The sequence below is a fragment of the Geotrypetes seraphini genome, chromosome 12 (genome assembly GCF_902459505.1).
Source record: "Geotrypetes seraphini chromosome 12, aGeoSer1.1, whole genome shotgun sequence".
In the NCBI taxonomy this organism is placed as follows: Eukaryota; Metazoa; Chordata; class Amphibia; order Gymnophiona; family Dermophiidae; genus Geotrypetes; species Geotrypetes seraphini.
In genome coordinates, this window is record NC_047095.1 from 66335811 (window position 1) to 66354517 (window position 18707).

General features: G+C 43.2%; 1 protein-coding gene across 1 annotated transcript in view; it reads left to right on the plus strand.

Annotated features, from left to right (window-relative positions):
- Positions 1 to 13219, plus strand: part of TMEM275 (transmembrane protein 275) — a 53309-nt gene extending 40090 nt beyond the window's left edge. Inside the window, exon 2 of the mRNA XM_033915533.1 lies at positions 12579 to 13219. Within this exon, the coding sequence (XP_033771424.1) occupies positions 12671 to 13219 (549 nt within the window). The 5' untranslated portion in view covers positions 12579 to 12670. The remainder of the gene's footprint in view (positions 1 to 12578) is intronic.
- Positions 13220 to 18707: the final 5488 nt, after the last annotated feature.

Consider the following 18707-nt stretch of genomic DNA (forward strand, 5'->3'; position numbering starts at 1 on the left):
TCTTTTGATGTTAACTGGGACAAAGTTTTCTCCCTTGAGAAAAGGAGACTGCGAGGGGATCTGATCGAGACTTTCAAAATACTGAAAGGAATCAACAAAATAGAGCAAGAAAAAAAAATTATTTACAATGTCCAATGTGACACGGACTGAAGCTAAGGGGGGCCAAGTCCAGGACAAATATCAGGAAGTTCAGCTTCACGCAGGAGAGTGGTGGACACCTGGAATGCTCTCCCAGAGGAGGTTATTGTGGAATCCACCGTTCTAGGATTTAAAAGCAAACTAGACGCACATCTCCTTACAAGAGGCATAGAGGGATATGGGTGACTTAATTTACGTCAGGTGTACACCTGGCTGGGCCTCCGCGTGTGCGGATCGCTGGACTTGATAGACCGAAGGTCTGATCTGGAGATGGCGGTTCTTATGTTCTTATTCCTGTACCATCAATAATATTCTGCAGGATATAAGTGGGTACGAGTAGCTCTTCCCAGTTATCTCATACTGACCAGTTCTATCGTGCTGAAAATTATTGATTTAAAAAATTTAAATTGAATCAGGTTGGGCAGACTGGATGGACCATTTGGGTCTTTATCTGCCGTCATCTACTATTTTACTTTGACCCCCTAACTGCTTAACTTTATAGGTCCTTTTACTAAGGTGGAGTAACCAATCTAGCGCGCGCTAAACGCTAAGACGTTCATGTTAGTCTATGGACGCATTAGCGTTTAGCGCATGCTAATTTGATTAGCGTGCTCTAAATCGGTTAGCACGCCTTAGTAAAAGAGGGGGGTTAGTGTTGCGTGCTCTACGGTGCAGGCACAGGCTGCTTTAGCAAACCATGAGACTCGACATCAGCCAAATAGGGCACTGCGATCAGTGGCGTAACAAGGATGAGAGGGTGCCCCTTCCCCCACCCTCTTCTCCACCCCCTCCCCTACACGCTCCTTTCCTGCCCCCACCTCCACTGCCGTGCGTGTGCAACGCTGCCCTTCCCCCGTACCACTGTAACATTCCTGGCACGAGCAGCAACCCACCCCCCCCCCAGCTGCTCATTCCTGTGTGGGCTCTGACGTCACTTCCTAGGTGCGAATTCAGGAAGTGACATCAGAAGAAGAGCCGATGCAGGCATGACAGCAGGTTGGGGGTTGCTGCTTGCGCCAGGAACATTACAGGGGTACGGGGGAAATGGCGTGGGGGGGGGAAGGTGCAGAGAAATGGCAGTGGGGGGGGGGGGCAGAGAGGAAGCCGAGTGCCACGTCCCTACCAAGACGGCGCATGGGGCGGACCATTCTCCCGCCCCCCCCCTTACTGAAACATGCTAAATTACAGACTCAGTAAAAAAATAAATTCAGCAAATAAAAAGATCCTAGGGAAAGTACATTAAAGCAGAAATTCCTTATTCATAGAAGGCTTTTACAAATAAGTGGGTTTTCAATAGTTTTTTGAACGACACAAAGTTAGAACATAATCTTAATGGTCCATCCAATGCATTCCACAATTTTGGGCCTGCTAAAGAAATAGCTGACATCCAGGCCTTTTTATAATGCCGATTGTAAGTGCAACATACGGGTTGGACCATATTTTTTTAAGGCCTGGAACACGTATTGTGGTGCTTCCCCATAAAGTACACGGTGTACGACTGTCAAGATCTTATACTCAATGTGGTATTCGATAGGCAACCAATGTCATTTGTTTATTTATCCCCCACCCATATCCGGGGCGAGTTACACTTTTACATACAAAATAAGGCAGGACCATTGCACAAGCTGCAGGGCATGCATCCTTGTTTTTGTAATACCCAGAAATAAAGCGTTACAAAAATCTAATTTTGTAACTACAAGACTTGGGATCACTCTCTGGAAATCCAACATTGAAAGCATTGGTCTTAATCTGGATAATGTATATTTCTTCAAAGCAATAACAAAAGATCAGCTCATGAATGTCAAAATCAAGAAGAAAAGGAAGTATTTATTTATTTATTAAAAAATATTTATATACCGCATACAACTATACGGTTTCCATACCACATACATAAAATCTTGTTTCCCTCCGAATATCACAAATAACATAGACATGTCTAAACAACATCGTTAATTGTCCTTGTCATAATAAGGATAAAGCGGAAAGTCAATCAATTTAGAAATAGAAGCAAGCTTTAAGTCATACATTGATGTCTTTAATGGTTTATGCAAACTCAAATAGCTTGTTATACTACTGGTAGCATGTTCCACAGTGAGGGACCCAAATAACAAAAGACTAGCCATCTAGGCGAAGTCAGTCTAACCATTTGAAGAGTAGGAAGCTTTACTATACACTGTTGAGAAGAATGCAAAAATAATAATAATAATAATAATAACTTTATTTTTGTATCCCGCCATACCCGGAAGAGTTCTAGGCGGTTCACATCAATTAAACAAGGTTACAAGTGGTTTACAGCAGTTGAGCGGGGTTATGAGCGGTTCAATAACAAATTGATCAAAGTTGCCAGGGGGGGGGGGGTGAGGGAAGGATGTAGAGGGGAGAGTGGGTGTTAGATAGAAGGGGCGTTGGGATCCTGGTCTTGGAAGAGGCGGGTTTTGAGTAGTTTTCTAAAGCCGAGGTAGTTGGGGGCCTTGAGGGCCATTTGGGATAACCATGGGTTTAGCTTAGTGGCTTGGAAGGCGAGGGTTTTGTCGAGGAATCTTTTAGAGTGGCAGAGTTTAAGGGAGGGGTAGGCGAATAGTTGGATTCTGCGGGAGTCCTTGATGCTGTGATTTAGGGTGAAGTGAGGGATGATGTAGCTTGGGGATAAACCAAATACTGTTTTATAGCAGAAGCAGGCGAATTTGAATAGGACTCTGGATTCTAATGGCAGCCAATGGAGTTTGTGGTAGAAAGGGGTGATGTGTTCCCATTTTTTCAGGCCGAATATGAGGCGGACAGCAGTGTTCTGGATCATTTTGAGTCTCCTGATGGTTTTTTTTTGTGGAGCTTAAGTAAATGATATTGCAGTAGTCCAATATGCTGAGGATGGAGGATTGTGGATGGAGCAAGCACACTTGAAAGATGTACTGGTGCATTTAAGTGAAAAAAAAAACCTTGAAGGTAATATGAATAGAAACAGGAAGTCAATGTAGCTCTTTCAATATGAGAGTAATGCAATCTGATTTTCTCTCACTGACAATAAGGCGTGCCGCTGTATTTGGAAAAACCTGAAGCCTCTTTTGACTGTGACTGTAAGATCAGAATCGGAGTTTCAATAATCAAGATGACTGGTTACTAAAGCATGTACCAACTTGATTCAATTTTCATGAGTCAACAGAGGCCTCAGCTTTTTCCGAACACAGCTGGAGAGGTAGAATATCAATATATATACAGGAATTAAATAAAGCGCGGAGACAGTTTTATGGAGATAAAACTGGAAGAAGTAGAAATAATAGTACAACTTTATACAAACTTTAGACATCTTTATCATCTCCTTATCATAATAACCAAATTAATCTAGTACCTAGGACCTGATCTTGCTACATTTTTTTCTGGATAAAATTAAACAATAAGATCATTATTTCCAACTGTAGACCCAAATATCATTTTTTCCTGTTCGCATATGAATGATTCAGTTCCAGTGGATAGATATTGGCCTGTTTTTTTTTCTCATGTTACAGTAAATCAAATAATTGTTCTGCTCAAAAGATTGAGTTGTTCGAAGTTCATCTAATTAACTATTTTCTATATCTGACTATTGTAAACTGAATCAAGCTCTAGGATATAGAGATGATCTGGTATATAAACCTAACTATTAGATTAGATTATATCAAATGAAATAAAAAATAACATGTTTTGACAACGTAGTTTAACTGATCAAACTTCAAGGCATTATCGCAGTGGAAACCTAAAGTTAAGATCTCCTCACTTATATGTGGACAGATGGAGCAACAAGTAAACGTAAGAATATATGCGGCTGGGTCAGACCAGTGGTCCATCGTTCTCAGCAGTCCGCTCTCGCAGTGGCCCTTAGGTCAAAGACCAGCACCCTAACTGAGACTAGCCTTACCTGCGTAGGTTCTGGTTCAGCAGGAACTTGTCTAAATTTGTCTTGAATCCCTGGAGGGTGTTTTCCCCTATAACAGCCTCCCGAAGAGCGTTCCAGATTTCTACCGTTTATGAGCCGCTGGTTCAATGCAGCCCTTTCATCGCAGGGTGTTCCTTCTTGATCGTTTCAGCCCCATCAGTTCCATCGCATCAGCCCCCACACTTCAAAATCAAGTAAAGGTCAACTTTGTGTGATATCCACAGCACAGTGGATTTGTCAATATTCAAAATCAGATCATGAGCAGATCGCTATTTAACTAAAAGCTCAGGTTTTCCAATCGGATTCATTAAGACCTCATTTTGATCATCCTTGACAAACACAAACACAGTAAAACCTTGGATTGCAACTAACTTGGTTTGCAAATGTTTTGCAAGACAAGCAAAATATTTTATTAAATTTTAACTTGATATACAAGCAATGTCTTGCAATACAAGTACTTACAGTATACACACATCACAACTGAGCCGATGGTTCTTCTCTCTCTGACGCTGCGGGAGTGTACTGACTGCTCTAAACAAGCAAAGTCTTGCAATACGAGTACATACTGTATACACGCATCACATCATCACAACTGAGCCGATGGTTCTTCTCCCTCTGACACTGAGTGTAGTGATTGTTCTAAACATGCAAAGTCTTGCAATGCCCGTACATACAGTATACACACGTGACATCACAACTGAGCCGATGGTTCTTCTCTCTGACGCTGCAGGAGTGTAGTGACTGTTCTAAATGAGCGAGGCCTTGCAATACAAGTTTGTATAGTATTTTGTATTAAGGTTTTTGGGTTGTGAAATTAATCGTCTGAGTTTCCATTATCTCCTATAGGGAAATTCGCTTTGATATACGAGTGCTTTGGATTACAAGCATGCTTCTGGAACGAATTATGCTTGCAAACCAAGGTTTTACTGTATTTGGATCTTATCATTAGCAAAAAAAAGTGGGAAATAATTCCCCAACTTTCAAGTAATTCTGCTAATGGAGCCAGATACAAATTAAATAACAATGGAGAGAGAAGTGAACTCTGTAGAACTCTGCGGTCCCACCTTTTATTGAAAGATACTTCTGAATTCCAATAAATATCCCAAATTGTAAAACAGGATTTGAACCATTTGAAGAACAGTAATCTGAATTTCAACTTTTTGTAACATTACATTACAAAATGTTTATTTTATTTTTATTTTTCCTCTAACTCTACTTTTCACTTCTCTATTACCCTCCAGGTACTTTAGTTAGATTGTGAGCCTTCGGGACAGTAAGGGAATTTTTCAAGTACCTTTCTTATTTCTAATCTTAATGTATATTTTCTGTAAACCGCTTAGAACCTAACGGATGTAGCGGTATATAAGAAATAAATTACATTACATTACATTAGAGATTTCTATTCCGCCATTGCCATGCGGTTCAAGGCGGATTACAAAAGAATTACAAAAAAAATGTATTACAAGAAGATATCTGGTCATTTCTAGAATAGATAAAGAGTAGATGAGGTTGCTTTGGGGAATCGGGAAGATATTGGGAAGTGGTATTGGGAAGGAGCTAGCGGTAGTAAGTCGTTTGCAGGAATTTCTTGAAAAGTAGCATCTTTACTTCTTTTCTGAATGTTTTGTAGTCTGGGGTCCTAAGTAGTAGATTGGAGATTTGGTTGTCGAGTTTTGCTGCTTGTGTGGCTAGGAGGCCTTCATATAGTTTTATCTGTTTGACTTCAAAGAGAATAATGTAGTGTGTACAATTTGATTGGGGAGAGTGTTTTAAACTAGGTGTGTCTTGATAGTGATTGTCCTTGGCTGGTATAGTAGGACATAGGGTGGGAGGCTATTACATTTTCAGATAAAGGGCCATCAATAAGAACTTATAGGACTCTTTCGTTCTTTCCTGAGCTTGTTGCAAATAAACATACACTGCGGTCCTTCTTGCCTGCTCAGTCATCTGGGCACTGGCAATAAATAGCTCTAAATGGCAATAAATGGATCTATCCCGACTCTGGCATTAGCTGGAAAGTGCTATGGTGGTCAGAGCTGATATTTAGTGGCAATCTCCATTTCATTCAGGGTCCCGTGGGGAGGGCCATTGTGTATATTTTTTACACTCTATTCATTTGTATCCCACTTTATACAAAGTGTGGCGCAGTGGTTAAAGCTACAGACTCAGCACCCTGGGGTTGTGGGTTCAAACCCACGCTGCTCCTTGTGACCTTGGGTAAGTCACTTAATCCCCCCATTGTCCCAGGTACATTAGATAGATTGGGAGGGAAAAATGCTTGAGTACCTGAATAAACTCATGTAAACCCCTGGGAGAACGGTATAGAAAATTGAAATAGTGTGAAAAGTTTCAGCCTCTGGTAACCAGAGCTGGTATTGTGACATCACAATGCCTCATTCCACCAATAAGAGCCAACCTCTTCAGTGATGTCACAGTGGCTTCATTGTCCTATACTTGGCTCACTTTTACTACATTATGATTTCTAGAGTGGATCAGTGGTTAAAGCTACAGCCTCAGCACCCTGAGGTTGTGGGTTCAAACCCACGCTGCTCCTTGGGACCCTGGGCAAGTCACTTAATCCCCCCATTGCCCCAGGTACATTAGGTAAATTGTGAGCCTGCCAGGACAGACAGGGAATAATGCTCCAAGGAACTGAATAAATTCATGTAAACCGATTTGAGCTCCCTTGGGAGAACGGTATAGAAAATTGAATATAAAAATAAATACATACACAGTAAAATAACAATACACACATAATAATATAACAACAGACAGTTACAAAACTTATCGACGTCCAGCACCCAAATATACAATGGGATACTCAGTTCCCGTATTTCATTTTGCTAAGTAAGCATCTTCTCCATAATCTTTTAAAGTTACTCAAATTTTCCTGTTGGCGTGTATATAGCGGAATCACATTCCATTCTTGAGGATCTAAACAGGAAAACATCCTCGCTTGGGTTGCATTTTGCTTTAGCTGTTTCACTGTTGGAATGTCTAGATCAGCACGATCAACAGGGCGCAACTTTGGAAGCGGAACATCTGGCAGAATACTATCCACCCAATACTTTGGCGCCAATCGATTCACACAAAGGTAAACCGTCGGCAGCAGCTTATAACGTATCCCGTACTCCGTTTTAAGCCAATACAATTTTACGTACTATTCAGACACATGTTCATGCTTCTTCACTTTAAAAAAATGTTCTAATGCCACCTGCAATGCACACATAACCGTCACAGGTACGCCCCGCAAAACAACATTTCAATAATCAAGACTCGTCTGTAAGATAGTTACTCTGTTAGTCCCTGGCTGATTCCACAAGTACTCAGGTCTAAATACAAAGTCTGCATAAGGTTCCAAGTGAGGCTTGGCCTACTTGTCTGTAGCAATAGCAATTCACACACAGATGATGGAGTTATATACCGTGGGAAGTCACTGCTTGCTTCTGGGTCTCCTTAACCTGGCTGTGCCCCTAGCTTTTATAGTAACGTAGTAAATGATGGCAGATATAGACCTGAATAGTCCATTCAGTCTGCCCATTAGTTACTTCCTAGTTCCTTCCTAGTTCCTGTTCTTCCTAGTTACTTCCTATTTCCTGTTCTTCTTGTGTCACATCTCCCTTGGGTGGGACTATAGATCTTAAAGTGGTTCTGACACTGTAAGGGAGAATACTTCAGAGGAAGATCAGTGTCCTATAGAGTCCCTCATACCCTACAAGCAGTACCACATACTTTACCACAACAAGTAGGAATAATCTCTTTACAAACAAAACATGGCAGCTTTTTCCTACTATGAAAATTCAGTCTCCATTCAACCCCTCCTAAGAGAGAATGCCTTGATAGCTCAGAACTGAATCTAATAAAGAATTGTAGAAGCATGGAAAATGGATGCTTATTTACCTCCCATAATTCATTTGTCCTCAACCTTCTACACCAGTGGTTCCCAACCCTGTCCTGGAGGACCACCAGGCCAATCGGGTTTTCAGGATCTCCCTAATGAATATGCATGAGAGAGATTTGCATATAATGGAAGTGACAGGCATGCAAATCGGCTCCATGCATATTCATTAGGGCTAGCCTGAAAACCCAACTGGCCTGGTGGTCCTCCAGGTCAGGGTTGGGAACCGCTGGTCTACACTTCATAGCTTACAACACATAGAAATATAGAAAGATGACGGCAGAAAAGGGCTATAGCCCATCAAGTCTGCCCACTCTACTGACCCACCCCATTAAGTCCGAGTGCCTTAACTAGACCTTTGTAGGGTTCCCATGTAGATGTCCCATTTATTCTTAAAGTCAAGCACGCTGATGGCCTTGGCCACCTGCACTGGAAGCTTGTTCCAGTGATCCACCACTCTTTCCGTGAAGCATGGGAAGCATATTACAAATATCACCTATTAATTTACAGTTCTCAAGAAGAACTTGTAGTCAACTGTCTGGAAGTTTCTCTTGAAATGTTTTTCCTTTATAAGATAATCTTTTATACTTTTTTTTTTCAGTCTTGTGTCTATTGTAACTTCATGTAAGCCATATGTTTTTAGCTGTCTATGGCAAACAAGACACGAGCAAGGCTTATGGTTTTTTTTCAAGACTTATCTGGCAAGCCTCAATGTCCCAATGAAGGCTGGCAGTGTTGACTTCCTTCTGTTGTTGATAGTTGTGGCAGCAGAGTGATTTAAACTGGGAAATCGCCATGCTTGCCACTCATATTGGCAGAAGAAAAATCAGACCTTTCCACATCAAAATCAATGAAAAATGTTAAGAAAACGATTAAAAACTGCCACACCGAGTCAGATCAAAAGTCCATCAAAACCACCTGGCAGGATTCAAAGAGTGGACGGATTTCAAACTCCTTATGCTCAGGTGGAAGCAGCGACTTTTCGCAAGTCTACCTAGTTGATAACTGATTATGAACTTTTCCTTAAAGAACTCATCCAACACATTTTTAATCTGAGCACACTAACTGCTTTTGCCCTCCGGAAACAAATTCCTGGACTAGCACAAAACTGATTTCTTTTTAGATTAGTAATTCATCAAGTCGCTAGGACTTAAACGCAAGTCGAAGACACCTAAGTAACTATACATATATGGAGGCCTAATTTACAAGTCAGTTATAGGATGAAAGGCAATAGGAGGGAGGTAAGGCATATCCTGGTAGCATATCTAAAAAAGATAGAACGGAATTAGAAAAGGTACAGAGAAGGGCAATGAAAAGTATAAAAGGGAAGGGTCGACTTCCCTATGAGAAGAGGCTAAATTGGCTAGAGCTCTTCAGCTTGAAGAAGAGACGGCTCAGGGGTGATATGACAGAGGTCTATAAAATAATGAATGGTGCAGAAAGGGTAGATGTGAATCGCTTATTTACTGTTTCCAAAAATACTAGGACTAGGGGGCATATGATTAAGCTACTAAGTAGCAGATTTAAAACAAACCAGAAAAAAACATTTCTTCAAACAACATGTAATTAAACTGGAATTTGTTGCCGGAGAATGTGGTAAAATCAGCTCAGCAGGGTTTATAAAAGATTTGGATAATTTCCTAAAGAGACGTCCTTAGGCCATTATTGAGATGGCCTGGGGAAATCCACTGCTTATTCCTAGGATACACAGCATAAGATCTGTTTTGCTACTTGACATCTAGCTAGGGACTTGGGACCTGGGTTGGCCACTGTTGGAAACAGGACACTGGGCTTGTTGGCCCTTTGGTCTGTCCCAGTGTGGCAATTCTTATGTTCTTATGTGAGCCAAGTATAGGACAATCAAGCCATTGTGACATCACTGCTGAGATTGTCTCTTAGGCATTGGTGGGATGAGGCATTATGACATCACAATCTCAGCTCTAGAATGTTGCTACTCTTTAGGTTTCTGCCAGGTACTTGGGACCTGGGTTGGCCACTGTTGGAAACAGGATACTGGACTTGATGGACCTTCAGTCTGTCCCAGTATGGCAAGTCTTATATTCTTAACAGTGAGGAATACACTGAAGAATCAACCAGAAGGAAAGCACTACCAATGGAATAGGTCTTCAGAACCGATTTAATTATTTTTAAAATGAAATCTCCAGATGTACAATATATCTGAGGGTAGATTGCTAGTCCTAAATGATCTGGAAGCCCATAAGAATGGGACAAAATGTCCAGGTTAAAAATAATTTGATGAGGCACATTTTAGGACATTTATTTTCACTGTGCCATAGAACCGAACACAAGGATGGTGCAAAGGATCTCATTCCTCCGTGGATTACTACAGAGTCAGTTGTTAGGTTGTTAAGAGGAGGTTAACCTTGATGGAGCTTAAATCGTAGTTTAACCTAGCAAGTACTTAATGATAAAATAACAGGGAATGGTAGGTATCTGGAAAAATACACTTCCCCCTCTCCATTCGCGGTTTCTACACTCGCGGTTTCACAAATTCACGATTTTTTTTTTTGGGGGGGGGACCATATTTTATCACGTTCCCGCCTCTCTCCAGCCTTCCCCCCGGCATCCCGGCCTAACCTGGAGGTCTAGCAGGCTTTCGGGGCAGGAGCAATCTTCCTACGCTTCTGCCCTGTGTAGATCGCCAATAGGAAATGGCTGCCTTGAGCTCCCGCCATAGTCTCGAGAGACTACGGGAACTCATGGCAGTCATTTCCTATTGGCGATCTGCATGGGGCAGGAGCGTAGGAAGATCGCCGGGGGGGGAAGGCGGGAGGGAGGCGGGGGTGGGTCAGAGCTGGACGAGAAGATATTTGCGGTTTTTCTCCATTCGCGGTCCGGCTCTGCCCCTATCCCCCACGAATACCGAGGGAGATGTGTACAGCATCAGTATGTCTGTACTTCTAAACAGCATGATTTTTTTTTTTTTCCTATTTCTTTTCTATCATCACATGTACATTGGTTTGTGAGTTTAATACATGGCCATTACATGAAATAATACATCCAAACTGGCTGGTGAGGTACAACCAGGAAATACTTTTTCAAGGAGAAGGTGGTAGATGCCTGGAGAGGTGGTGGAGATGAAAACAGTAACAGAATTCAAAAAATGAATGGAATAAACACATAAGAAGAGCTTTACTGGGTCAGACTAATGGTCCATCAAGCCCAGTAAGACTATTCTTATGTTCTTATGTTCCATTACATTGTACTTGTTAACTGCGGTTTACAAAAGACTATTAACAGTAAACTTAATGCGGAAAAGTTAGTTAATCCAATCCTTGGAGAAAAGGTAGGTCTTCAGCTATATTCTAAAATGTTTATAGGAACAGGCTGTGAGCAATAATGCTCGGAATTCTTTGACATGGGAGGCAGCTTGGAACGCTAGAGTGTGATTCAGACATTTCTTGCTTCTGCAGCCCTTAACAGAAGGAAAATTAGACAAGGGGTGGGTTTTTCTTCTATAATTATATGAAGCTAAAGATAATCTGTTGACCAAGTAAAGAGGAGCTGTTCCATATAGGACCTTATAACAGATACAACCCAGCCTGAACAATACCCGAGCCTCCATGGGCAGCCAATGTAACTCACAGTAAGAAGGTGTGACGTGGTCATATTTCTTCAGGCCGTACATCAGCCTGACCGCTGTATTCTGTATTAGTCTCAGTCTCGCTAGTTCTTTCTTAGTAACTGTCAAATAGACAATGTTGCAATAAATGATTCCTGATGTTATTGGCCTGAAGTAGACTGGCGTACAGGGCCGATGAAGGCGCCTAACATTTAAAAAGCTTAATCAGCATCGATAACAAGCAATTTAGCAGTTCATAGCTGGCTTAAATTAAAATTAATTGGGTGGTAGGTGCTTAACTCAGGAGGCCTCTACCGCTTTCAGGTAGGCTCATAGTCCAAAGTGCCTACCAGGAAGTAGGTGTTGTCAGTGGCTTAGCGAGGGTAACTGGTGCCCCTCCACTGCCCTCTTCTCTGTCCCTTCCCCTGTACCTTTCTAATTTTCTAGATGAGAGCAACTGCACGAACTTGCTGCCCGTGTCGTGTCGGCTATCCCCGCAATGTCATTTCTTAGGCGCGGGGCCCGGAAGTGACATCAGAGAGAGGCACGTTCGTAATGCTGCTTGCGCAAGAAAAATGAAAGAGGTACAAAGGAAGAGGCGGGAAGGGGGTGCAGGTGTGCTGCGGTGGGGGTTGGGGAGGAGGGGGCAGAGAGGAGGACTGTTGCCTGCGCCCTTAGCAAAGACCGCACCTGGGGCAGAGCGTCCCCCCATTACTGCGCCAGTGCATATGGTTAGGTGAGGATCATAGGCGTGTTTTGGACTTTGGCGTCGGTATTTAAGCTTAGGAAGCCCTGTCATAGAGTGCGCCTAAGGTTCAGCTGCCTACTGGTTCCTAAGTTCACTTGAGGTGCCACTAGGCATGAGTCTATAAAGGGCATCTAACGTATGATTGACATGCGCTAAGCGCTGCATTCCTGGCCAGCTATGGTTTGGGTGCCATGTATAGGATCGGCCCCTCGGTGTGTAATAGTAGACTCCAAATTCAGGAATGAGGGGGATAGTCTATGAAAAATGAAAAGCTGATTTATGCTTTATTTGTATATTGCAGGATATTTTAAGGAACCAGACGACCAGGGAGCACTCTGTTGATGCCGCTTTTCTTGGCGGAACAACGCAGCGTTTGGGAAAAGCCACCCAACAATGATGTTCACGGATAAAAGTAGCTCCTCACTGCCACAGAAAAGCGGACATAAGAAGACACGGCCCCAGGGCCTCCCCTCGCCCGCACTGTGCTGTGCTTGTGGACTTTGTATCATGTTGGCAGGAATCAACATCACCCTGGTGGGGGCGTTTGCTTTTGGGACCTTCCTACCCATGAATAACCCCCCCATCATCATTGGACCCATCTTGCTGGTGGTGGCCTTCACGTTTTTTGGAGCTTGTTGTATCTGCAGTCGGAGACCCCCTGCGCACGGTGCAAGGAAGTCGAAACCTGGCTCCAACATCGGGTTCATCAAACCTGGCAACACGGCCTTTGAAATCGAGACCAGCGAGCATACGGTGCAGGATACCACTGCGGTTCAGCTCAGCCCCACTAACTCTCCAATGTCGTCACGGAAGTCCACCCCAGTGCACGAAAACTCTAAGACCTGCAAGCTCTTCACCATGGATGCGAATGGACCCGCAGCAAAATACACTCCTGGGGGAGAATCGATACAGCTAAATTTACCCAGAGATCCCATAACATAAAGACGCTTATTTCAGGAGCGCTATTTGAGTTTCAGATGTGCGTAAACAGACATTTAGATGTTCATGTTGCATATACATCTAAATTACAGTTTTGGAAAGCCAGGCTACGTATGAGTATATCTAAAACTGAAAAATATGCATTTGGCATGGGGATGTATGTTCTAGGTATGTTTGGAGAAGGCTAGGCTGGGCTACAAAGTAAACATGTATTCTCTGTTTCAGAAAGGAAATGCATGCCTATGTCCAAAAGGATCAATGTTGGGATTTATATCTGCTACTCAGGAGGGTTTCAGAAAAGTGCTTCTATTGAGCAGCTCTCCGTTGGATGGAATAAGAGAAGTTGCCCCTTAATCTCCCAGAGCAAAACTGGCAAGGGAGACCAGGCTCTGTGGCAGCTTCAGGAAAAATAAACATTTTAGGCCGGATTCTGAAGAGTCGCTGAAAATTAGGCACTGACAGGCACCTAGATCGCACCTACCAACGCCTGTTTTAAGTGTTGTAATTGGTTTTAAGTGGTGTGCTAATTGGTCGCACCATTAGAAACCAGTTAAAAACTCATTATAAAAATTAGGCGCCCTTCGGGACCAGTGTCTGGGTCTAGTGGCATCAAAGTCTGGAAGTAGGTATATTTAGGAGTAAAACTGAATAAGCGATTCATCAAACTCAAAGAAATAAATAAACTCAAACTTGCCGGACTTCAGTATCACTAGGCGCAGTTGGCCGTGGTTCTGCAAGGACCCTATGTGTAGGGTTACCAGATTTTACTCCCATAAAATCCAGATCCGTAGCCCCGCCCCCAGGCCCATCCAGTTCTACCCAGCCCCGCCTCATTACACCCCAGCCTTGCCCCCTCAACCTGTTCTCATCCTCAGGGCCGCGTTGGGAGGGCATCTGCTCAGGCGCGGATGACATGCGATGACATCACATGCATGCGCACATAGGTGTGACGACACCGCGGTCCTGAGGTGGAAGTTTTTCAAAACCCGGACAAAGGGCCGGGTTTTGAAAAGCCGTCCGGGCGCCCGAACGTGTTCCTCTAAAAAGAGTACATGTCCAGGTAAATCTGGACATCTGGTAACCCTACCTTTGTGTCTAGCATGGCCGACATTAATGTTTATGATCCAGCACATAAAGGTCTATGTTGGTATTTCATAAAATAACGATGCGTGTAACGGCACACATAAATGTTTATATGCCTATTTTGACCCTTTAGATCAGGGGTGTCAAAGTCCCTCCTCGAGGGCCGTAATCCAGTCGGGTTTTCAGGATTTCCCCAATGAATATGCATTGAAAGCAGTGCATGCACATAGATCTCATGCATATTCATTGGGGAAATCCTGAAAACCCGACTGGAATACGGCTCTCGAGGACTGGAGTTCCCTACCCCTGATGTATACCCTAGAGCAGGAGTAGGGAACTCCGGTTCTCGAGAGCCGTATTCCAGTCGGGTTTTCAGGATTTCCCCAATGAATATGCATTGAAAGCAGTGCATGCACATAGATCTCATGCATATTCATTGGGGAAAATCCTGAAAACCCGACTGGATTCCGGCCCTCGAGGACCGACTTTGACACCTGTGCTTTAGATGTTTGTCTCTAAAAGGGATAATCCTACCATGCATAGCCAACCAATAAACACCCATTTCTCCAAGTATTCTAGGACAGACTCTACGCTTCAATTCCGATGTGTTTGTTCTTTCTAAAATGCCGTTGCACACCAATCAGATAGCCTTACCTGTAACAGAAATAAGTTTGTGCAAAGAACCGTCCTTGCTACAAGGCCAATATTTCATTGTCCCTGAAACAGAAAACTGGAATATCAAATCTTAGTTTCTTTGTGTGCAGGGAATGGAGAGGCAACAAAACACTTTTCTGGTTGGTGGGAGGCCATCCCCGGCGCCCAAACTCCTTGGTTTCTGATGTTGGGTCAAGTATAAAAGTTTAGTCAGGCCATGTCCCCATGGGCTCACCCCATTCCACTGCCGGTGGAATGATCTCTAGTTGGTTTTGTTCCAAACGAGTGCCAAATGTCGTTTTCTCTCGATGGATTGTCATCTTTTCTTAGCCTCTGTCGTCCTCTCCTGAGTTTCGGCTCTTTTGGTGAGACTGTGATGGGGATGTCAGGTGAGGTTAATGGCATGAGCTTAATGTAATTGTGATTGATTAGTTTGTGATGTTTTAAAAGGGATATGGCCATGGTACACCCAAGGAGGCAAAAAGCGTCAATTGGTTTACTGCTCGTGGATCTATTAGCTGGCCAATGCTAAATAGCCCCGATCCAAAGAAAAGCAGCCAGGCATGCTAAACTTTGGCTTGTTATGAAAATGGGTTGGTTTCATTATTAAGCATTAGAGCCAAATCAAAATTAATAATGGAACCACATTTTCAGCTCTTTCATTTTCTGGTCATGCCTAGATTGTTCTGTTTTAGAAGGACCATGACAAAAATAGATAATAAACAGTAGGAAAATGTGCAAAAAAGAAAAAAAAAGGTATAGCAAACAATGAAGAATGGCCTACAGTGCTTATAATAATTAACTAGCTTGGGGAGAAAACCCCCCTATAAGCCAGCACCATATAGCTCCAGAAAAAGGAGGATGGATTGAGACATCCGTGTTTTACTTTCATTGGAAGTAATGGAAGCAAAACCTGGAAGTCTCAATCCATCCTCCTTTTGTCCTGGAGCTATATGGTAATCCTACGTATAGCAGATTTGCCAGAGAGATTCAAAATGGCCATGCAGGAAATGGAATTTTACCAATCATGTGATCATGTCTGACCAATCATAGCATTCCATTTCTGAGAGCTAGCTTATGAACTCAACTAGAAATTGCGACTCCTTTTGAGAACAATGACTTCCTTTCTGTGTGATTTAATGAGATGCTATCAATTTGTGTGTTAATTTGTTAATTAATGTTATTACTGTATGCTTTTCCTACCTCCAACATCATGGATCAGACATGAAATGTAACAAGGCCAAAGAAAATCCTGCAGGACAACTGATTAATGAAATATTTGAATTCATAGAGGCAGATTTTCAAAGCACTTAGACTAGGGTTACCAGGCATCCGGGAAAACCCAGACATGCCCTCTTTTTAGAGGATTGTCCGAGCTCCACCCCGGATGGTCTTTCCAAAACATGACGTTTGCTGGGTTTTGGAAAGCCCCTACAAGTTCCAGCTGCATCTGGAGAGCCTCTGAGTATGCATCTGTGCAGGCTCCAGGCCCCCCCAGACACGTCCAGAGCTCGCAGCAAAGAGAGGAGGCTTTATGGCGGCGGGGCTGGAGGCGGAACAGGGAGGGGGGTCATATGTCCAGGGTTTTCTGTTTTTTTAACTTAGACACATAAAGTTCCATTGGTTACTCTGGTACTTTGTGTGTCTAAGTGCTTTGAAAATGAGTCCCATAGCCTCTAAGTCTGGCAAAAGTCACTAAGAAAAGAAGGTAATGAAAAAGTGACACCATGTAGGAGCTGCTATCTGCATGGTAGGCCTAAAGGTAGTTCCCAGCTGGTCCGATTCATTAAGGAAGGTGAAAGATGTTGTGTCATCTGTAACTAGATCTGCAGTGAAATAAAATCTTTCCTGAGTCCTAAATACTGAGATTCTTTTGTTTCCTTAGGTCAGTGATAACCGCAGGAAACCATCCTGTGTCAATCTCAACCTCAGTCCTTCTACACCACCATTCTTCGATGCAAGGCTTAAGGATCAGTGGTTGGGCCCATTCAGACTCTGATTCTTATGTGCGCCAAGTATAGGATAATGAGCCCATTGTGACATCACTGATAAGGTTGGCTCATAGGCATTGGTGGAATGAGGCATTATGACCTTACAATATCTGCTCTGGATACCAGAGACTTTCTTTAGTGTCTCTTTCAACCTCAGTCCTTCTACACCAGCATTCTTCAATGCAAGGCTTGAGGGTCAGTGGCTGGGCTCACTCAGACTCTGATTGTTATGAGAGCAAAGTCTAGGACAATCAAGCCATTGTGACATCACTGATGAGGCTGGCTCTTATTGGTGGAATGCGGCATTATGACATCACAATGTCTGCTCTGGATACCAGAGACTGTCATTCTTTAGTGTCTATCTCAACCTCAATCCTTCTACATCAGCATTCTTTGATGCAAGGCTTGAGGGTCAGTGGCTGTGTCCGTGCATACTCTGATTCTTATGTGAGTCATGTATAGGATAATGAACCCATTGTGACATCACTGATGAGGTTGCCTCATAGGCATTGGTGGAATGAGGTGTTATGACATCACAATATGAGCTCTGGAATGATGCTACTCTATGGGTTTCTGCCAGGTACTGGGGACCTGGGTTGGCCACTGTTGGAAACAGGGCTTGATGGATCTTCAGTTTATCCACAGTATGCCAATGCTTATGGCCTTATGTTCTAATCATCCCGTGCCATTCTCCATGTCATTCTAACCATCCTGTGTCAATTCTTATGTTCTTATCTCAACCTCAGTCCTTCTACACCAGCATTCTTCAATGCAAGGCTTGAGGGTCAGTGGCTGAGCCCATTCATACTCTGATTCTTATGTGAGCCAAGTCTAGGACAATCAAGCCATTGTGACATCACTGATGAGGCTGGCTCTTTGGTACTGATGGAATGAGGCATTATGACATCACAATATCTGCTCTGGATACCAGGGACTCCAGGGATACTAGGGTTATTCTTTAGTTTCTATCTCAACCTCAGTCCTTCTACATCAGCATTCTTTGATGCACGGCTTGAGGGTCAGTGGATGTGTCCATTCAGACTCTGATTCTTAAAGAACGGCATGGAGATGGTTTCCCGCAGTTATCCGTGGGGACGGGAACGGTGATGAATTTTGTAACCGTGTCATTCCCTAGTCCACAGGACATACCCAGCCAGTCAGGTCCTCAGGCTATACACAATTAATATGCATGCGATAGATTTGCATACAACTGAAGCCTGACTGGCTGGGTTGAGAACTTCTTCTCTAGGAGCACAAGAACATAGAGAATAGAACAACCAAGCCAAAACAGAGCTGCTCATAGGACTGTGACATTACATAAGAATAGCCACACTGGAGCAAACTGATGGTCCATCTAGTTCAGTATACTTCATCTAGCAGTGGCCAATCCAGGTAACCCTACCCCTCTGTCTTATTTAATCATGTTTGTCCACCATTTTGCCTGGCACTGAAGTCAGGCTTACTGGTCTGTAGTTTCCCGGATCTCCCCTGGAACCCTTTTAAAAAATCAGCGTAACATCGGCTGCCCTCCAATCTTCAGGTACTGCAGACGTATCTCCCCTCAACAGTCTCTTTCCCAAGCTATCCTTTTTTGTCTTTCCTCATACGAGAGACGTTCCATCCCCTTTATCATCTTGGTCGTTCTTCTTTGAACCTTTTCTAGCGCCGCTATATCTTTCCTGAGATAAGGAGACCAGAATTGAACGCAATACTCCAGGTGAGGTCGCACCATGGAATGATACTGAGGTATTATAACATTCTTA